The sequence below is a fragment of the Chiroxiphia lanceolata genome, chromosome 33, assembly GCF_009829145.1.
Source record: "Chiroxiphia lanceolata isolate bChiLan1 chromosome 33, bChiLan1.pri, whole genome shotgun sequence".
NCBI lineage: Eukaryota > Metazoa > Chordata > Aves > Passeriformes > Pipridae > Chiroxiphia > Chiroxiphia lanceolata.
The window spans coordinates 574,424-595,667 of NC_045669.1; the positions used below are offsets into that span (position 1 = coordinate 574,424).

The window sequence follows — 21,244 nt, forward strand, 5'->3', positions numbered from 1 at the left end:
AGGGTGAATGGATGAATGGATGGACGGAGGGATGGATGCGTGTAGTGTTTATGAGAGAGATGGAGAGTGGGACGAAGTCTTGGAGAGATGAAAGATGGGTGAAGGATTGGATGGAGGGATGAAGGGGGTGATGGTTGAGGATGATGATGGGTGAATGATGGTTCGATGAATCTCCAGATGATGGGTGAATGGGTGGTAGGATAAAGAGAAGGGGTGGTCAGAAATACAAGAGGAAGTACAGATCTATGGAGCACTGGAAAGAGATGTGGGATGGAGCGATGGACGTATCATGGATGGAAGTTCTGATAGATGAATGGATGGATGGATGGATGGAAGCAGGGATAGATGGGTGGGTGGTCAGGTGACTAATTGGACATTTAATGACTTAATGTGTGTTTGGACCCTAAGTAGATCCTGGGGTTCATGGATCCATTGGCTGGTGTGAGGGAGATTGGTCATGGAGAGGGGATGTAGGGAGGGAAGTAAGATGGATAGAGAACAGATGGGGGCTCCTGGATTGGATGGGTGGATGGGTGGAATGGGGTTCTCCAGATTGGTCAATGGGTGGCTGGATGGATGGGTGATTGATGGATGGATGGACGGATGGGATGAACAGAATATCAAGAGGCAGAAAGGACGGATGGAACAATGGAAGAAGGGGAGGGATGGAGTGATGTGTGCTTGGAGAATGGGTAGATGGGTGGGTGGGTGGATGGGGGTCTCCAGGGTGAGATGGACGAAATGGATGGGTCAATGGATAGATGGGTGGACATGTTTTTGGATGGGTGCAGGTTGGGATGAGTCTGTGGCTGGTTTGTACCCTGGATGAGTGAGGCAGGGGGTGAGAGTGGAAGGATAAGACATGGGAGCTGCCTGTGGCCGTACAGATGATGGATGGAAACAAAGGTCAGGCAGGTGGTGGATCTCCATGTCTTGCCTTGTCCCATCTCTGCACCGCACCAGCCTCGCCCTCGGAGGCTCCTCCAACTAAGGATTCCCCAGCAGAGGACCATGAACACGAGCACCAACAAACTGAGGACCCCCCAGCACGGGCAGTGCTGGGGGAGCTGAAGGTCTCCAGCATCACCCCCAGCTCCGTGGGGCTGCAGTGGAGCGTCCCCGAGGGCCCCTTTGACTCCTTCATGCTGCAGTACCGGGATGCCCAGGGCCAGGCCCAGGCCCTGCCCATCGATGGCGGGTCCCGCTCGGTGACGGTGCCAGGGCTGTCCCCGTCCCACCGGTACCGTTTCCACCTTTACGGGCTGCGGGGCGGGAAGAGGATCGACCACGTCTCCACTGAGGCTGTCACAAGTGAGGGGGAAGGTCAGAGGGATGGATGAATCAAGTGATGGAGGGATCATGGGATCCCATCCCCATCCCATCCCAACCTGTCATTGAGCCACCATTGACCCCGGCACCATCCAATCAACCATCGACCCTTTCACCACCTATTCACCAACACCTGCCATCATCCACCATCATCTTCATCATCTGTCATCCATCATCATTATTATCCATCATCCATTATCATCATCATTCATCCATCATCATCACCTTCCATCATCATCATCATCATCATCATCATCATCATCATCATCATCATCATCATCATCATCATCATCCATCCATGACGGATCAAGAATGAAGCGGCTGAATGGATTCCAGACTGGATGGTGGGTGGGTTCCTGCCCAGATGGATGGAAGAACGTGGATGGATGGATGAGTGGTTGGATGGATGTGGGGCAGCTGGGATGGACTAAGGGCTCCTGGTGGCCTGATGCATGTCCTCTTGGATGGAAAATTTTCTATGGAAAATGGGGGATGGTAGGGGTGGAGGCCTGGGGGGATTTGTAGAGAAAGCCGGAGAGATGGATGTGGGACTGGGTGGGGAGTTGGCTTGGGTGTTGGATAGGTGATGGGATGGATGGATGGACTGATGGAGGGACGGATGATGGATGAGGTATGGATGGTGATGGGTGATGGACGAATGGATGGATGGGGGTCTCCTGGGTGTTTTGGATGGATGGACGACAGATGGTCACGTGGTTGGACAGGCACATGTGAGGTTGAGCCCATGGTTGGTTTGTACCCTGGGTGAGGGATGGGGTCAGTGTGGGGGGAATGAAGCAATGGATTCAAGGATTGACAGAAGGAAAATAATGGATGCTGGATGGATGAAGATGGATGATGGATGGATGATGTGTGTTGGGGCAGCTTGGTGGCGGTTTGACGGATCAGATCAGTGTCTGGGTGGTTTGATAATCCAATAGAAGGAGATATTAAATAACCAGTTGAAGGAAAGAGTGCGTGGAAAGAAACAGGATTGGATGGATGGTGGGATGGACATGGGATGGACAAGCAAATGGCCACTTCTATCAACATCTCCTCTGTCACAGCCACAGCTGAGCCAGAGGAGCCGCTCCCACCCTCAGAGGAGCCCCGACCTGACCACCCTCAGACTGAACCTCCCCCATCTGAGCCCCCCACAGGACGGGCAGTGCTGGGGGAGCTGAGGGTCTCCAGCGTCACCCCCAGCTCTGTGGGGCTGCAGTGGAGCGTCCCCGAGGGCCCCTTTGACTCCTTCACGCTGCAGTACCGGGATGCCCAGGGCCAGCCCCAGGCCCTGTCCATCGATGGCGGGTCCCGCTCGGTGACGGTGCCGGGGCTGTCCCCGTCCCACCGGTACCGCTTCCACCTCTACGGGCTGCGGGGCGGGAAGAGGATCGACCGTGTCTCCACTGACGTCGCCACAGGTGAGGGGCTGCAGGTCCCTCCCAGGGCCTCTCAGGGAGCAGGGCTGAAGTGAAGCCCAGGGGCAGCCTGGAGGACCTGGGGGGCTGAGCTGTACTGGAGGGAACCAGAGAACTGAGGGCAACTGGGAGGACCCAGGGCACTGGGGAGGACTGGGAATAGGGTGATGTAGGGGGAACTCGGGGCAACTGGGGGCAACCGGGGGCAACCAGGGACTGGAGAATACTGGAGATTGAGGGGAGCACAGCACTTGGAGGGACTGGGGGCAATTGGAGATTGGGGCAAACTGGGGACCATTGGAAGGAATTTGGGGAATCTGGGCACCGGGGAGACTGGGGGAAACTGAGGACAGCTGGAAGGAACTGGGGGGATCTGGGCCCTGGGGGGCTGGGGGCAACTGGGTAGAACTGGGGCCTGGGGGAAACTGATGGGAACTGGGGGACTCGGGGGAACTGGGGATTCAGGGGGAATGGGGGAGGAACTGGTGCCTGGGAAAGACTGGGAACTGTGGAGAACTGGTGTGAACTGAGGAGTGGGGGAACTGATGGGAACTGGGGACTAGAGGGAACTGGGAAAACTGGGTACGGGAGGGAGCTGGGGCAAACAGGCTGGGGGAATTGGGGACTAGAATGGAGCTGGAGACTGGGGAGACTGGGGGAAACTGGGCACTGGGGAGAATTGGGGGGCTGGGAGAAACTGGGGGGATCTGGGGGCTGGGGGGAACCAGAGGGTTGGGGGGGACTGGGAGAACTGGAGTACTGGGGGGACCTGGAGCAAAAAGAAGACTTGGGGGGACTGAGGGGAACTGGAGGGAACCAGGGACTGGGGGGGACTGGAGATTAAGGGGAATGCAGCACTGGGAGAGACTGGGAGAAGATGTGGAGACTTGGGACAACTGAGGGGTGTGGGAAACTGGAGGGAAGAGGGGACTTGAGGGAACTGGGGCCTGAGGGAAACTGAGGGGCACTGGGGCCTCTCTACTGCAGTGCAGTGTGTGGGTGGGGCCCTGGGGCCACGAGGGTTTTGGGGTGTCAGCAGTTCCCCCCCCACAGGTGCCCCAGGGACACTCTGGGTGGGCTCCGTGTGGCCTCGCAGTGCCCAACTGCACTGGGACCCCCCTCTCATCCCCCTCGATGACTACGAGCTGGTGTACGGCCCCCCTGGGGGGCCCCAGCAGGTAATGGACCCCCCCAAGCACCCCAATGCCCCTCAGGGACCTCCCAGGGGGACCCCACCAGGTAACAGGCCCTCCCACCCCAAAATCCCCAGGAGACCCCTCAGGGGCACCCCAAAAATCCCCAGGAACTCCCTGGGGGGGCCCAGCAGGTACTGGTCCCCCTGAGCCCCAAAAACCCTGTGGGAAACTGCTGTGGCCCCTCCTTGGGGGACCCCAACATGACCTCAGGAAACCCCAGTATCCCCTCGGAGGACCCCAAAAACCCCATGAGGACCCCAATGCCTCCCTGAGGGACCCCAAAACCCCTCATGGAACACCAATACCCCCCTGAGGACCCAAATAACGCCTTGCAGAATCCCAGTAACACTCCTGGTGTTCTCAATACAACCCTAGGTGATACCAGTAACACCTCAGGGGTTCCCATTTACCCCACTTTGGGCACCTCAATACCCTGGGGAACCCCATTACACCCCCCAGGGGACACCAATAACCCTTTGGGCACCTCAGTAACCCCCCTGGGGGCCTCCAGTCCATCCCTGGAACCCCAATCCCCCTCTGTGCCCCCCAGACCCTGCAGTTGCCTCCTGAGGCCACGTCGCAGCAGCTGTGGGGGCTTGAGCCGGCGGGACATTATGGGGTGCAGCTGTGGGGCCGGAGGGGGGGGGCCCAAACCGCTCCCCTCGAGGCCACCTTTGACACCCGTGAGTGAGGGCATGGGGGGATGGGGAGGCTCCCTGGGGGGGGTACCTGGACCCCTGGGTCTTTTTGGGGGCTCTGGCTCTTTGCAGGGGTCAAATGGATGCCCGGGGTGGGGGGTTCATTGAAGGGGTACCTGGGTACTTTACTGGGGGGAGTTGTGTCCCTTGGGAGGGGGAGTGGATCTCTGGGGAGGGCACCTGGATCACTGGGTCCCTGGTGGGGAGGTGTTTCTTGGGTGGGGAGGGTCTGGGTCCTTCTGGGGAGGGGGCACCCGCACCCCTGTGTCCCCAGAAGCCCCTGCGGTGCCTGAGGGAACCCCCCGTGCCCCCCAGCCCCTCTCCCTCACCCCCACCCCCGGGACTGTGCCGAGGAGCAGCGGAATGGGCCGGGCCCGTCGCGGGAGACCCTCGTGTTCCTCGGAGGGGACCCGGCCCGGCCCCTCAGGGTCTTCTGTGACATGGAGACAGATGGTGGCGGCTGGCTGGTGAGACTGGGGGCACCGGGAGGGGCTGGGGGACTTCTACAGGTGGCTGGGGGGGGGATATAGGGAGTTCTGTGGGAGCAATGACAGTCTTTGGTGGCAATGGGGGCGTTTGGGGGTGAGAGAGGAGCACGGGGGCACTGGAAAGGGGCTGGGGGGCTTCCATAGGGCGCTTCACAGATGTTTATGGGAGGAAATCAGGGTCCTGGGGGACAACAGAGAGTTCTGAAGCAGGATTGGGGGGCCTTAGAGGGCACTGGGAGGGGACTGGGAGGTTTTGGTGAGGAACTGGGGGACACTGGAAGAGAGACTGGGGGGCACTGGGAGGGGCTGGGAAGCTTCTCCAGGGGTTTCTGGGGAGTATTACAAGAGGCCATAGTGTCACTGGGGGGGTCTGGGGTGGAACTGGGGGCCCCTGGGTGGATTTGGGGTGCCCCTGACCACCCCCCCAGGTGTTCCAGCGCCGCCAGGATGGGGGCACCGATTTCTGGCGGGGGTGGGAGTCGTACGCCCGCGGCTTCGGCAACATCAGCGGCGAGTTCTGGCTCGGTGAGGGGGGGCAGGGGTCTGGGGGGTCCTGGGGGGGTTTGGTGAGGTCTGGGAGGGTTTGAGGGTCCCCCGGGGCTTGGAGGGTCCTGGGGGGCTTTGAGGGGACCCGGAAATTCCAGGGCACACGGAAGAAAGCAACCCACAGGGGCACTCCGGGATTTGGGGAGGAGACTTTGATGAGACCCAGCACCTGAGGGGGCACAGGGGAAACTCGGGTGGGCTCCAGCAGCTGCAGGGTGTCCAGGGAGGACTCGGGGGATCTAAGGGTGGTCCGGGGCGGTCCCCAGGAGTTGGGGGTGTGTCTTGGATGGTTTTTGGGGCACGGAGAACGAGGCGCTGAGTTGGGAATGGAGGGGGGGATCTGGGGGAGGAATTCGGGGGGTCCCCAGGGGTTCGGGGGGTGCCGGACGGTTTTGGGGCGCAGGGAACGAAGCGCTGCACGCGCTGACGGCCGGGACCCCCACGGAGCTGCGCGTGGACCTGCGGACCTCTCACGACTCCGCCTTCGCGCACTATCGCGACTTCGCCGTCGGCGGCGCCGAGGAGCGATATCGGCTCCGAGTCGGGACCTTCAGCGGCACCGCCGGTGCGGGGCGGGGGATGCTGTGGGTTTGGGGGATCCCTGCTGGGCTTTCGGGGGTCCCTGCTGGGGTTTGGGGGGTCCCTGCTGGGCTTTGGTGGGTCTCTGGGATGTTTTGCTGTTCCTGATGGGTTGTGGGGGTCCCTGGTGGATTTTTTGCATCCCTGATGGGATTTGGAGTTCCTCGGGGTCCCTGATGGGTTTTGGAGGTCCCTGGTGGATTTTTGCTGGGGCTTTTAGGGGTCCCTGGTGGATTTTTTGCATCCCTGATGGGATTTGGAGTTCCTCGGGGTCCCTGATGGGTTTTGGAAGTCCCTGGTGGATTTTTGCTGGGGTTTTTAGGGTGCCTGGTGGGTTTGGGATCCCTGACACATTTTGGAGTTCCTTGGTGTCCCTGGGGGGGGGTGTATCTGTGGGGTTTTGGGGTCCCTGGGGGTGCTGACACTCCCTCCCGCAGGGGATGCCCTCTCCTACCACTCGGGCAGCCCCTTCTCGACACGGGACCGGGACCCCCGGGACCCTCGGGGCCCCCGAGAGCCCCCGGGGCACCCCCGGCCTCCCCACTGTGCTGTGGCCTATGGAGGGGCCTGGTGGTACCGGAACTGCCACTATGCCAACCTGAACGGGCGCTACGGGGCCACCCGGGACCACCAGGTACAGGGGGCTGGGGCGTATGGGGAGATTTGGGGGCATGGGGGGGATCCCTGGGGGTCTATAGGGGTCTGTGGGCATTCTGTGGGAGTCTATGAGGGTCTAGACGGTCAAGGCCTACAGGGGTCTGTGGGAGTCTATAGGCATCTCTGGGGGTCTCTAGGGTCTGTGGGGTCTATGGCAACCTGTGGTGGTCTATAGGGATCTATCTATAAGGGTTTGTGGGGGTCTATAGGAGTCTACAGTGTTTATGGGGGTTTATAAGTCTCTATCGGGTACTGTAGGGCCTGTGGGGATCTAGAGCTGTCTATAGGGTCTGTGGGGATTCTATAGGGTCTAGAGGGTTCTACAGGAATCCACAGGGTCTATGGAAGCTGTAGGGGTCAATATGGTCTGTGGGGTTCTGTGGGGGTCTCTGGAGGTCCTGACCCCCCCTCCCCACAGGGCATCCACTGGTTCCCCTGGAAAGGCTTCAACGTCTCCATCCCCTTCACCGAGATGAAGCTGCGGCCGCAGCGTGACTGAGGGGGCTGGGGGGGGCCCCCTGGGTGTGGGGGGAGTTTAGGGGGGCAAGGGGGCCTCCCTGGGTGCTGGGGGGTCCCAGGCATCTGGGGGCCCCCAGGTGGGACTTGGGGAGAGGGTGGGGGGTCAAGGGTGAAACTTTCATTGGGGGTTAATAAAAGCTGACGGTGACACCCCTGTCCCACGGTGATCCCGACATCTGGGGTGAGCAGAGGTCAGGCTGGGAGTGGGGGCAGGGGGACCTAGAGGTTCAGGTAGGGGTTCTGGTCTCTCTCTCCATTGAAATGCTGGACGCAACCCCCCACTGGCCTTGGAGATGCTGAGATGTCCCAACCTGGGCAACACAAACACGTGTTGTCATCAGCAGTGGGCAGAGGTGGGGTAGGGTGGGATGGCATGATCCATCCCCTGAAGCCAAAAATAGAGGTTGTGGAGTTGGGCAAAACAACTCCTTGGAACTGGAATGCCCTGGGCATCCTCCCAGGACTCAGAGATGGAGTCAGGTCACAGTTGTGTCACAGTCATGGTCCTTGTCATCTCCTGGTCACAGTCGGGTCATGGTCATCTCCTGTTGTTTGTGGTGCTGCTCAGGGAGAGGAGTGGCAGTCCTTACCCTGCTCCAACATGGGTCCCTCCCGTGGGAGACAGTTCTTCTCTCACAGGCAACAATTCACAAACTGCTCCAATGTGGGCCCCTTTCCACACGGTGCTGTGGGACCTCCTTGCCACCTCTGACAGGGAAGGGCTTTGCCAGTTTCCCAAATTACAGGGCCTTCCAGACCTTTCCAGGGTAGGAAGAGGGAAGGCTGCCTCCTTTGGATTACTGAATATCCGTCACATGGGTTTGGTTTCCCCCCTGAGCTCCCCCAGCTGCTCAGGTCTCTCTGCCTGTTTGTTCTCTGGGGAAGGGGCAGGTGGGAAACATGGATGGTGCCTCAAGGGGCTGGGGACCAGCACCGCCTGTGTGATACGGGGCACCCATCACTGAGGGGCTGGGGACCAGCACCCACCATGTGACACAGGACCTGCACCATGGGCAGAGGGATGGGCAGCACCCTCCCCTTGCATAAAGCCCCATAATATCCCTGTGACCCCCACCCTGCTGCACCACCTCCTCCCAGGAGCAACCTGGGGCTCGGGGGCTTTTCCCCGTCCGAGCCCGGATGATGAGCAGCGTGTGTCCCAGGATGCAGAGTGGCAGGAATGGAACAAATCACAGGCTGTGATAACAACAAAAGAATGTTCAAATCCTCTTTATAAATATGGAACCAACTGCCAAACCCGCATTTTACAGACACAAAAAGACCCGATCTAACAAGTGCCCCTGGCCTGTTTTCTTTCTCACCCCACGGATCAGTCTCTCGGGAGCTGAGAGGTGCCCAGGAAGCACCAGGGAGCTGCACACACGCACCCACACCTTTCCAGCTGGCTGGAGACCCGGCTGGAGATCCAAAGGCCCTGGAAGAGGGACCTTGCCGGCAGCTGGGTCACCCCAAACCTCACCTGTCGTGCCCCACCGGAAGCTGCAGCGCTGCAGACTCTCCAAAATGCCGGCGCACAGCTCTGGGCCAGCCAAAATGGCACAGCCCTGGGCTGTCCCAAAGACCTGGGCGGGACAGAAAACATTCTGGTTTTAGGGCAAAGCTGATGGGAGGTGCCAGTTCTCTCCTGCCCACTCCCACCCAGAGCTGCACCAGCCCAGCGTGGCAGTGCAGAGCTCTGCCAGCGCACGTGGCACTCAGGGACACCCCGAGTCAACATTCCCCCCTGGACATGGCCACAAAGCCCCAAACAATGGAATTCAGGCGAGGGGAGAGCCCGCCCCGGGCACAACAGCCAGGACCGAGCCCAGAACTGCTCCTGCCCAAGGTGGGAACCGAGCAAAACACAACCTGTGCCCCCCTCCTCCTCTCGCTGCGTCACAGTTTGGGACGACGGGAACTTGATCCCACGGTTTGGAAAAGCTCCGCACTAACCTCCCAAGGGACCTGGAGCTTGCCGGGCCTCAGAGTAATTCTAGAGCTAAAGCGGTGAGAGACATCAGCTCAGCTCAGCTAATACATGCCAGCACTCATCCCCGGCCCAGGCAGTGCCTCCTCCGGCCCGGCCCAGCCCACACACCCTGTCCCCAAAGCAGGACGCTGCCGCCTTCAGCCGGGACCCCGGAGCACAGCCCGAGGCTGGAGCCATCGCCGCTGCGGGCAAGAGAAACCCGCCCGCAGCTGCTTCCCAGAGCCGGCAGGGCTGTTCCCGCAGGAGCCGCTCGGCTGGGCCGGCATCGGGCTCAGGATCCTCCCGCGGCCGCCTCGCCCGGCCCGGACGCTCCGTCCTGGGCCCGCCGGGCTCGGGGCAGCGGCTCCGGCCCCGCGGCCTTGGGGCGGCACCTTCGACAGCCCCGGCCCGTGGGGCAGCTCCAGGGCCGGGGGGTTTCGTGCCCGCGGCATCCGCCGCCTGCGGGGAACGAGCCGCCCAGCAGCCCCCCGGGACCCCCAAACCCGCCGGCACCTCTGCACCCCCGCCCGGTCCCGCACCACGCGGCCGCTCCTACCCTCCGTTCCGCTGGAAGTGACGCCCGACCGCGGGCGGGGCAGGAGGAGCTGCCGGCGGGATCCTCCCCCGTCTGGCTGCGTGCTCCTCCACCGCTCTCCAGTCCGTCCAACCCCCATCCCATCCTCCCCCATCCACCTCCGTCCCCATCCAGTCCGCCCAACCCCCATCCCATCTTCCCCCATCCGCATCCATCCCCATCCAGTCCGTCCAACCCCCATCCCATCCTCCCCCATCCGCATCCATCCCCATCCACACGCCTCCATTTTCCTTCATCCTCCTTAATCCCCATCCGTCCCAAATCCCATCCACCTCCATCCGTATCCATCCCCATCTCATCCACCTCCATCCGCCTCCATCCCCGTCCCATCTGCCTCCATCCCCATTCCACCCACCTCCATCCGCCTCCATCCCCGTCCCATCTGCCCAATCCCCATCCCACCCACCTCCATCCCCCTCCATCCCCGTCCCATCTGCCTTCATCCCCATCCATCTGCCTCCATCCCCATCCCACCCACCTCCACCTGCCTCCATCCCCAGCCCATCCATCCCCTGTCCGCTCCCACCCGCCAGCCCCACCCGGGGCGCATCCCACGCTGGGACCCGCACGCCGCACCGGATCCCACCAGAGCGTGCAAGGAGTGCGGGAACAGCCGTCCCTGTCCTGCCCGCACAACAGCTTTTATTGGGATGCAGCAGTGACTCCCAAACAGCCCTTTTCCAGGGAAACCCGCTGTGCTGGGCAGGCCCCATCCCCAGCCTGTGTTGGGGTCACCCCAGCTCAGCCCACGCTGCGATGCCCAAACGGAGCCCCTTTCCTGCAGGCTTTTCCCGTGGGATCAGTTAATCCACGGTCCTATTGCCCCATCCCGCTCCTTTGGCCCCCGGAGACGCGGCCCCTGTCAGGCGCCATCATTGCCGCTTGCCTGTAACAAGGAAATCCAGCTCAAGGCACAAGAAACGGATTCACTTTTGTTTTCCTCTCAAATTGGCTGATGAAAGGCCCCAAACCCGCAGTGCTTCTTATGGATCTGGGGAACTGGGGCCCTGCGTTCCCTGTGCCAGAGCCAGCTGGGCCCTTCCTCAGGAGGCAAAGCCAGTTTTTTAGGTTCCCTGAGACTGATCCGTTTGCCCAAGCTCCGGGAGTAAACACCGGGAGCCGATCAGTGCCGTTACACACATGGAAACCCCCCAAATCTGACCCCTGGGATGTGCTGGATTTTTTGCCTTCACGGGAACAAATCAACAAGAAGTCAGAAATAAATTAAAAAATCCAAATTTTGTTCACTTTTTGATCACGAAGGTTTGCCAGAGCAGGTTTTTTCTTCCTCTGCTGCCAAAAGGAGAGTGGGCAAGAGAGACACCGATCCCTGTGGGATTCAGGGATGTTTGAGACGGTCAGCTGGGGGGGCTGGTGAGGGCATGAATGAGATCCCAGAGCCTGTGCTGGATCAGGCACAAGAAGAGCAGTTTGGAGGAAAAGGGATTTTCCCAGGTGTTTCTAATGGAGAAATGCAGCAAAATCTCCTTCCCTGGAAGGCAGGACCCGGAGCCGCCACGTCCCTCAGGCCCTGTACCTGCCCAGGTGCTGGCGGGCGATGATCACCCGCTGGATCTGTGCCGTGCCCTCGTAGATCTGCAGGGAGAGCCAGGGCTGGGGGAGCCGAGTGCTGGGAAAGGGGTTCAACCAGAGCTCTGCCCACTCGGGGCCCTCCCAGCACCGAGCCCGGGGCCAGGAAGAGAGAAAAGGAGGAAAAATGAGTGTGACCATGTCCCACAACAGGCAATAAGCATGTACAGGTGTGTGTGCCCAGTGCAGGAGGGATCCAGGGATCCCAGGTACAGAAACACCTATGTGTGTAGCACAGGAGGGATCCAGGGATCCCCCAGGCACAGCCTGTGGCAGCTCCAGGGCAGCAAAATTTGGGGGTTTCAGTGTTTCAGCTCCCAGTTCTACCAGAAGTGGGATTGGCAAATTGCTCCCACTCCTGCAAATCCACATTCTCTGCAGTCTCAAAATCAAGATAATCTTCCCCAAACCACACGAAGCTTCTCTAGGTGAAGCTGCTGGAATTGTGCGGCCCAGTGCCTTTCCTGAGTTCTTGCAGGGATGGAGGGAGCAGGAAACACATCCCAAAATTCATACTAAATCAGAGTAATTGGAACAATTTCAAGGTTCCAGCTTTCCTGGCTCTGCATTGAGGATGGATCTGTGTGATGGAGAATTGGATAACTGGGATCCTGGGGAACAAAAATCTCAGAAGAGGAAAAGAGCCTGATCTTGACAAAGGCCTGCGGCTCATTCAGTTCCTCCCTGGCAGGACTGAAATCAGGACTGATAATTTTTCGATTGCAAACAGCTGCTTTCTGTCCTTGGGGAGGGAAAAATTCCTAGCTGGTGAGAACAGTTGAAATTTTAAAGTCAGCTGTAAAAGGAATGTCAACTACCCAGAATCAACAGTAACAACAGCAGCTGTGACCCCTGTTCCCTTAGACCTGTTTGGATCTCTTCCATCCAGTCACGGGTAATGTCGGAAAGAGGGGAAAGGTGAAGATCCCTGGATTTGCTAAATGGAATTTAATCTTTCCTGCTGAATAACGAACTGGAGTCAAGAGAGAAATTCTGGCCTGGAATAATTTCTTGGCAATAATACTGCAAGAAAACCACTGGGGATTAGGGGTGTCCATGGGCCAAAAATGAGGAAATATGACCGTGTTTGTTCTTTTGGAAAAAAACCCAATAAATAAATACCTAAAGAAGTGAATCACCACAGGCTGAGCCCCACAGCTGTTCCTGCAGCCCACACAGGGTAATTAATGCTGATTAATTAATCCGTGTTCCTTAGTGCTCATGAGAGCTCAGCTGAAGCACTTACCTGGTGTGTGAGTATTTGAGGATCTCAAATTTAAGGCCTTTCTGCCAATGGAAGGATTGTTGCTCTCAGCCTCCAAATCCTTTCATCCCGTGTCCATCCTGATTGCAATTACTCAGCTGTTAATTATTCTCTATAGAACGCCTGTGTCGCTGTGGAGGCCCCATGCTCTGTCCCACTCACCTGGTAGATTTTGGCATCCCTCATGAGCTTCTCCACAGGATATTCTGTGTTGAACCCATTCCCCCCAAAGATCTGCATGGCGTCGGTGGCCACCTGGTTGGCGATGTCCCCGGCAAAGGCCTTGGCGACGGAGGCGTAGAAGGTGTTGCGGCGGCCGGCGTCCACCTCCCAGGCCACGCGCTGGTACGGCAGCCGGGCCAGCTCCACCTTCATGGCCATCTCCGCCAGCAGGAATGCCACGGCCTGGTGCTGGGAGCGGGGAGACCCACCGGGTAAGCTTCAAAGGGCAGGGACACTCGAGGGGAATGTGCCTTCTTCAGGGACTCGAGGGATCATGGAATCGTTGAGGCTGGACAAGAGTGTCCAGATCACCGAGTCCAACCCTCGTCCTCACCACTAAACTGTGTCCCCAAGTGCTGGATCCACATGGTGAAACCCTCCAGGGATGGGGAGTCCCCCACAGCCCTGTGCCAGGGATGGGGAGTCCCCCACAGCCCTGTGCCAGGGCTGGAGAAATCTTTCTGGGAATAAATTTTTCCCCATAATCTGATTTTATATCTTCATTTCCTAATTTGCAAATTCAATACACTTGGGAAGTTGTGCTTGAGGAATTCTACAGAACTGGGATCCATCCCTCAACTCCGTGTTGAATTAGACTTTGCCATTTTTGACCCCCAATCCCTTGGACCCACCTCCACGATGGGTTTCCCGAAGGTTTTCCTCTCCAGTGCGTACCTTGTGGCCTCGTCGAGCGCTCGTTTTGCCAGCCCCACGGCCCCCGCTGCCACCTGGGGCAGGCACAGTGCAGGATGAGTGGCAGAAATCCCCAGCTCAGGTTAGAAACAGCCCATTTCTGGCACTCACGGGGGGCCTGGTCTTGTCAAAGGCACCCATGGCGATCTTGAAGCCAGCGCCCTCTGTGATCAGCACGTTCTCCTTGGGGACTCGGACGTCCTCGAAGATGATCCCGCGCGTGTCCAAGCAGCGCTGGCCCATGTTCAGCTCCTGGAAAAGGGAATTTACAGAGGTGCCACTAAATCAGATTCTTCTGAGGTTCCATCCTTTAGTTTACTCAAAGAAACTTTTTTTTTCCCCCAAACCACTTCAATTTTAGCTAAAACCAATCATAGAGACAAGAAATACCAACTTTGCCTTCCCAGCCCAGCAAGGCCCTGACCTGTCCCACTGTGTGGGATATCAATCCTGGGGCTAGAATCTCTCCTTTGGCTTTTTCTGGTTCAGTTTATCCTTTGGAGGATTCAGTTACATGTGTAATTCAATTCTACCCTCTGACATGGGAGAGGAAACAGCCAAGAACCTCAGTGAAGGCAACTGTGTGTCCCAGCTGTGCTGCCAACAGACAAATTCCTAAATAAATGAGGTTTTCAAGTTCCAAATGTTCAATCTCTAGTTTTGCTGCTACTAAAAATGGCAGTTTCTTGTTTTGGTTTTGTTTCCCCCCCCAAAGAGAACTCCACAGTGCCTTCCTGGGGCAGGAGCAGGTGAAATTTCAGCGAACCGTGAAGTTTTGGGGGAAGTTCTCCACCTGGCTGCTGACACCTTCACCCCCCTGAACGTTAATCAGCTCTTGAGCTCTTGGCAATTCACCTTTCTGCCAGTCTGGATGCCGGGGCTGTTGGCCTCCACGATAAACCCCGTGAAGGCTTTGCTGGCCGGGGCTCGGGGGTCGGGGTCAGTGCGGGCGAGCAGGAAATACCTGTAGGGGAACAGAGACGGGGGCTCGGCTCATCCTCAGCAATCAGACACTGCTGGGCAGAAGTGTCCCCAGTTTTTAATCTGTGTACCATACAGGAAACCTTTTTAATGAGCCCTTCCAAAAAAACCCCCAACCAACGAGGAGGGAGGAGTGCAAGGAATGTCAGTGTTCTCAAGGCCTCTTTTCCTGCAAACATCAAGACTTAATGAAATTCCCTCAGATTTACCTGCAAAGCTTCTCTGCCTTCTCCATGTGTTGTGTCTCAATATCACACTCAGCTTCACAAGTAGCCCCAAATAAACCAATTCCCAGAACATCCATAAGGATTATTGCTCAGGGAGTACAGTATTGTGTGCAAAGCCTTATCCTCTCAATTGCCAATATCTCAATTTTACTCAGTATCAGTTGTAAATGCATTTTTTTCTGTTAGCAATTGTTGAAATCCCATTGCTGGGGGTCAGGAATGTGCTGGGAGAGTCACTGTGATGGTTCTGCTTCAAGCAAGGAGTTAAACAGTGAGAAACCCCAACTTTTGTAGATAAATGTATAAAGTTTTTCCTCTTGAACTGCAAAACCTTGGTGTGTTGGGGTGGGGAGGGATGGCGTACTGAGCCCTGGGGAAGGGTCTGTGCTGCCCTGCCATGCTGGGCAGGCTCTGGGACTCCTTGGAAATGCCTTCCCTTAAGGAAATTCAGTGTAACTCCCCAGTTCCAGAGTTTTCCTGCTTTCCCTGGAGAGGTTTGTGGCTGAGTCAGAAGCAGCTGATCCCTGTCCCAGAGCCAGGGCAGGGCTGGGTAACCTGAGCGCTCTGTGAGTGAACGCTGAGTAACTCCCTGTCCCAAGGGGAAAGCAGAGCGGATTTGGTTTGGTTTCAGCCCAAATCAAGCGGCATTCCTGACTGGGGTTTTGACATCATCGAGCCATGATGTCACCAAGCTGTGACGTCATCACCCCATTCCCTGTTTGGGCACCCACAGAGGCTGCTGGTGCCTCATCCCGATGAGCTGGTGACAGAGCAGAGCACTCGGGTTGGTGACAGGCCCTTCCAGGAACACCAGCAGAGCCCAGTGGGACTGTGAAGCCACACCGGTCCCCGCCAATGCACCAGTTGGCCTTCCCGCCGTTGGTGATCCACATCTTCTGCTCGTTGATGATGTACTCATCTTCCTTCCGCTCCACCCGGGTCTTGATCCCGGCCACATCCGAGCCCGCGCCGGGCTCTGTCACACAGTAGGCCTGGAGGAAACAAACGCCAGCATCCCGAGGAATCAACGGCCTGGGTTTGGGCAGCCACAAAATTACTGTGGAATTGTGGGCACCGATGGATCCCCGGTCATGCTCACACACGTCAGGGACTCCTCTGTCATCAACTAATTAATTAACTAATTATTGTCACTGCCTGGTCACACTCACACACATGAAGGGCTCCTCTGTCATCCTTCCCAAATATTTCTTCTGCTGCTGCTCATTCCCAGCGGTGATCACTGGCATTTGCTGAAAGGGAATGTTCAGAGCATTAATCCGTCACTTCAAGGGCCCCGAGCCCGGTTTGGAGGGCCTAGATCCCAGTTTTGAGGGCTGAAACCCCAGTTTAAAGGACGCAGAGATGAGTTTGAGGGTTCCAGAGTGCAGTTTGGGGCTGAGCAGGACTCACCCCCAGGGAATTGGCCTCGATGGCTGTCTGCACCCCGGTGCATCCGTAGGCCAGCTCCTCTGTGATCAAACATGCCTCGAAGGAGCCCAGCCCCAACCCCCCTGCAGGGGACAGGTCAGAGCTCAGCAGAGTCTCAAGCGGAAAATATTAGTAATTTACAAGCTTTTATTATCCAAACATCCCCCCTGTGCACTGCATTCCATTGGACATCCCCCTACGGCCTTGGGAAAGAATGTGCTGTCAGATTTATATTTTTGTTATTTTATTTCTTTATTTTCATTTCAGTCAGATGATTTAAAAATCCCATTTTACGGTTCCGGGGGAGTTTTGCGCTCAAGGTGGAACAAGTGGCACAAAATGGCCAGGAGGTGCCACTAGGATCTGTCACTGCTTTACATCCAGGCATTCCCCCAGAAGCTCTTGGGAAGCAGAGGCAGGGCCATGAGGGCTCTGACACCTCACAGAACTACCTATTAGAACCCCCAACTCCCTTTTTTCAGAGGCAGGGACTGGTGCAGCAGACACCATTTTACCTGGGAAGTCTGGATCGCTTTTCCCCTTTCCTGTGTCCATCTCTTTTCCCATTTTGAATTTCATTTTAACACCCTGTTCCATGACCTTCTCCCACAGCTCTTGGGAGGCACCAGTTTCTATTTTTCCACACCCACTAAGTCAGTCTCACCAGTGACCTCCTTTTCCCGGTTATTTGTGGGTATCCCAGCCAGACTGTGCTGATGATTTTCTCACCATGAAACATGATGATTTTTCAAATCCATTCCTGAATTTCGAGTGTTTAACACCCACCTGGCCCACCTGTGTGTGCCCACCTGCCCATGGATCCTTTTGGGATTACTCCAGGGTGCAACTGGTAATTTTACACATAAGCCAGAATTTCACACATAAATCCCTTCCAAGGCCTTTTCTTTGGTTTATTTTAGGGATTAAAATGGATCATCACTCACCACAGCTCTCTGGGATGTGGGAATTCATCAGCCCAAGCTCCGAAGCTCGTTTGATGAGTGGCACAGGATACTGGAACAGGAAAAATCCTGATTGATTATCACAGGTAATATTTTAAAATTCACATTAAGAGAAAAGTCTGTTTTTCCCCTGCTGTGCGGTGGATTTACCTCGCCAGTCTTGTCATACTGAGCAGCAACAGGAATAATCTCCTCCAGAGCAAATTTCCGGGCAGTGGCTTGGAATTCCTTCTGTTCATCTGTCAGTTCTAGTGGAAAATAAGAGGTAAAAAAATCACAAAGATGTTCAATTTTCTCCTTCCCTTTGAAACTCCCCTGAGCTCTGAGCAATGCCCACAACACCGTTACTTACCAAATTATTCAAAAACTACTGAAAATAGAGCAGGAAGTGCCAGGTAACAAAATGTTTTAGTAAAAGCACCCATCAGACATCTGCTGCTGCCCCACAGAATTTGCTGTAATAGCTCAAGTGAGGAGGAATCTGCGTGTCACGTCCCTGTACCCACTGTGTTCCCCTGATGCTACACAGGGTTCTTTTAACAGTTTAAAAGCCAATGCAGGATCATTGCTCAATGCTGAGGTAACTTTGGCAATGAAAAGAGCTCAAGACAGGTAAAAGAAGAAGAAAATCTCAGAAATATCACACACGTCCCCCCAGCAGTCCTGAGCTGGAAAGGAAAAGGGATTTCAGATTTCAAATAGTTTTTATAAGAAGAATAGAAATCTATTCCAAATAAACACCTACCTTGAAATTCCTCCTGAACTGCAATGCCATTGTTTGGCTTTTTTGGGGTTGGTTGGGGTTTTTTTTTGGGGGGGTCTCTGGTTTTTTGTCTCGTTTGCTGCCATTTGTCCCTCCCTGTTCCCTCCCCCCCAGCCCTGCCACACTCACCAAAGCTGAACCCGGCCCCAGGTTTGCTCAGGTGCACATTTGGGGCAGGTTTGCTGGAGCTCGACCTCCAGCCATGCCAGACCACAGTCCAGAGCAGCTGCTGCAGGAAAAGGAGTGTGAGAATGAGGGAATGTCCCGGGCTGGAGCGAGGGGCACATCCCAAAGGTGCTGGTGAGGGACACGGGCTGTGACAGGTGTCACACAGGCAAAAAAGGTATTTTCAGAGAATACTGAAAATACCTGTAAACCCAAAAGGTGAAGAACTGTGAGAAGAACTGGGATAGAGCCTGGAAGGCAGAGCTGAGGAGTCAGTGCTGCACAGCTCAGGGAAGGGGGGGGGGCTCCCAGAAGGTGAAGTGTTATCCGTGGGGTTTTCACAAGCCACGATGTTATAAAATGATATTTTCCCTTCTCATCCAGGTTTTCCCTTCTTGCCTGAGCTTTCTTACGAAACTGCTGCCACAGGGTAGGAAAACAAAACAAATAATACCAGGAAACCTCCAGACAAACCTCAACCCTCCCAAACATTTTACACCTTGTTTGAGCTAGAACTGACAGGAAGATGAGGTAGAAAAAAACCCCAGGGAATTGTAATTGTGGAAGCTTTGTTTGTTTGGTTTTTGTTTTCCTTTGGGATTTGCTGGGTTTTTTTCCTTAAGGATGATCGAGTCCTATGCAGCTTGTCCACCAAAAAGTTTAGACAAAAGTAGGAAAAGCCCTGAATTCCCAAAAAGGCTGAAGGTGACACCCTGTGGAAAGGAGTTGTCAGGTTTGTGTTAGAGACGTTCGGTCTCATGGTTCTCCTGTCCCAGGGCTGTGCAAGGTCAAGGACATCGTTGAGGTGACTCTGGAAACACCAACACCCTCAGACAGGTGGAGGTGAGGGTTGGGCAGGGAGTCACAGCAGGAGGCGCACAGAGGAGGGACAAAGGACCAAAGGTCACACACAGAGGATGAGATGCTGGAGCAGTTTATGTGCCCCATCCCTGCAAGTGTTCCCAGGCAGGTTGGACAGGGCTTAGAGCAACCTGGTCTAGCAGAAGGTGTCCCTGCCCATGGCAGGAACTGGTGGAACTGAGTGGTCTCTAAGGCCCCTTCCCACCCAAACCAGTCTGTGATTCCGTGTATGGATTTGGGCAAGCACCTGCCCGCTCGGTCACCTCTCTGTGCCCTGAGCCTAGCCCCAGCTCCTCGTGCCTTCCACCCTCTCTGCCCCCGCTGCCGGGGGCTGAACCCCAAATCCCGGTGCCTGGAGCATCCCTTGTGAGATCCGCAGCCCCCCCGGTCACCGTGACGCTTGGGGCAGATGGCCATGGGGACACTGGAGCGGCACCGGAGGGACAGCGCAGGGACACGGCCGGGCCGGCGCCCTTCACCTTTCCCCCAATTCAGGAATCACGGGGGGAGAATTGGAAGCGCCGGCGCAGTTCCCGGGGAGGGGGCCCGGTGGAACCCAACGTAAGGAATGTTCCCAGTTACCAACGGCACGGGCAGCCCTCGGGGAGCAGAGGGCACCGACCCCTGGGAGGGGCAGTGGCCACTGATCCCGAGGGCAGCGGGGGCAGCAGCTCTGAGGCCGCCCCCGGACGAGACCCTCGGGGTCGGGGCTGGCAGCGACGCCCCCGTCCCAGCACGATCCCGGCCCTCTCCGTCCCCCGTCCCCCCCGAGCCCCCTCACCCGGCTGACGCTGAGCGCGGACATCGCGGCGGCGGCTCCGGCAGTGTCCGGCTTGGGGGGGAGCGGAGCAGAGTGGGACGGTCCCGGCCCCCTCCCTCCCACGGAACAGGAAGGTGCCCCCCCCCTCCCCGAACAGCCCCGTGTCCCACCGAACCAGCCCCGTGCGCCCCCCCCCCCCCGAACATCCTTGCCCCTCGAATATCCCCTTGCCCCCCCGAACGTCCCCGTTCCCCCCCGAACAGCCCCGTGCTCCCCCCGAACAGAGCGGCCCGGGTTCCCCTCCGCACCCCTCCCCCGCCGCTGCCTCGTTTCATTGGGATGACACTTTAGGGAAAGAGCTGCTTTGATTTCCCTGGGAAAAGCCTTTTTCGGTGGGAAATTCACCCCGCGCCGTCGGAGCCGCCCTGGGCTCGGGGCTCCCCGGGCGCTGAGTTGGGTGGATGCGGCCGAGAGAGCCCCGGGCCCCTGCCCAGGGCGGAGGTGGGCTTGGGTAGACGCGGATCGGGTGAAGGCACCGCGTTGAAAGGAGCCGATCATGTTCTCGCACGGGCTTTGTTCAGACCGCGGCTGGTTTTTCACTCCGGGACGGGTGGAATGGCGAGTCCAGAGGCGGGAACGGAACTGGGGAAGGGGCTGGAGCGTGAGTCCTGTGAGAAGCGGCTGAGGGAGCTGGGGGGTTCAGCCTGGAGAAAAGGAGGCTCGGGGGGACCTTCTGGCTCTGCAACTCCCTGACAGGAGGGGGGAGCCGGGGGGGGGGGTCGGGCTCTGCTCTAGGGGAACAAGGGACAGGACAAGGGGAAACGACCTCAAGTTGTGCCAGGGGAGGTTCAAGTTGGACATCAAGAGGAATTTCTTCATGGAAAGGGTGTCAGGCATTGGGAGGGGCTGTCCAGGGAGGTGGTGGAGTCCCCATCCCTGGAGGTGTCCAAGGAACGACTGGACGTGGCACTCAGTGCTCTTGCCTAGTTGACAAGGGGGGGATTGGTCACAGGTTGAACTCAATGACCTTGGAGATCTTTTCCAACCTTTTCCAACCTTAGTAATTTGATGATTCTGTGACTTTTCTCCCTGCAGCTGAGTAAAAGTTAATTTGTAACTTCATGTTATTCCAATGAAGATTTTCATGTTCCAGTTTTAAATCCAGTTTCAAGGCCACGGGATGTGTGACTTCAAGGCTGGGAAACACCCCCTCTCCAGCTTGCGTCCTGTGCACCACAGGTTCTGCTCCACAGGTCACATTCCTGACCAAAGCTGGGAGTTTAACTGCTGAGTAGCCCAATTTCTGTCCATGGATTATTCATCCCTTATTT

The 21,244-nt window shown here is 57.1% G+C and overlaps 3 protein-coding genes and 1 non-coding gene across 4 annotated transcripts in view; 1 reads left to right on the top strand and 3 right to left on the bottom strand.

Annotated features, from left to right (window-relative positions):
- LOC116779921 (tenascin-X-like) overlaps positions 1-7,699 on the top strand; it is a 34,091-nt gene extending 26,392 nt beyond the window's left edge. Inside the window, 9 exon segments of the mRNA XM_032674431.1 lie at positions 1,006-1,332; positions 2,466-2,753; positions 3,804-3,928; positions 4,497-4,671; positions 4,939-5,111; positions 5,561-5,657; positions 6,082-6,243; positions 6,695-6,891; positions 7,333-7,699. Coding sequence (XP_032530322.1) covers positions 1,006-1,332; positions 2,466-2,753; positions 3,804-3,928; positions 4,497-4,671; positions 4,939-5,111; positions 5,561-5,657; positions 6,082-6,243; positions 6,695-6,891; positions 7,333-7,413 — 1,625 coding nt within the window. The 3' untranslated portion in view covers positions 7,414-7,699.
- The window catches only part of LOC116779940 (estradiol 17-beta-dehydrogenase 8-like), a 120,418-nt gene that overhangs the window by 90,703 nt on the left and 8,471 nt on the right, over positions 1-21,244 (bottom strand). The gene's annotated exons all lie outside the window — the stretch shown is intronic.
- LOC116779957 lies at positions 9,410-9,493 on the bottom strand. Its single transcript, XR_004354268.1, has one exon. It is a non-coding gene; the product is annotated as a small nucleolar RNA SNORD45 (small nucleolar RNA).
- LOC116779939 (medium-chain specific acyl-CoA dehydrogenase, mitochondrial-like) lies at positions 11,244-19,982 on the bottom strand. Its single transcript, XM_032674466.1, has 12 exons — positions 19,935-19,982; positions 18,257-18,356; positions 17,515-17,612; positions 17,347-17,416; positions 16,385-16,485; positions 16,144-16,224; positions 15,836-15,966; positions 14,622-14,730; positions 13,878-14,018; positions 13,706-13,801; positions 13,014-13,262; positions 11,244-11,593 (listed from the first exon to the last, which is right to left on the bottom strand). The coding sequence occupies exons 1-12, from the start codon at positions 19,956-19,958 to the stop codon at positions 11,522-11,524; spliced, it is 1,272 nt and encodes a 423-aa protein (XP_032530357.1). The 5' UTR covers positions 19,959-19,982; the 3' UTR covers positions 11,244-11,521.

Excerpts from the sequence above, each read along its gene's own strand:
- LOC116779939 (XM_032674466.1), bottom strand. The coding sequence starts at position 19,958 with ATGTCCGCGCTCAGCGTCAGCCGG. Across the intron at positions 17,613-18,256 it reads TGGGGCCGGGTTCAGCTTTG|AACTGACAGATGAACAGAAG; the intron begins GTGAGTGTGGCA and ends ATTTTCCACTAG. Across the intron at positions 11,594-13,013 it reads GGGATGCCAAAATCTACCAG|ATCTACGAGGGCACGGCACA; the intron begins GTGAGTGGGACA and ends CTCTCCCTGCAG.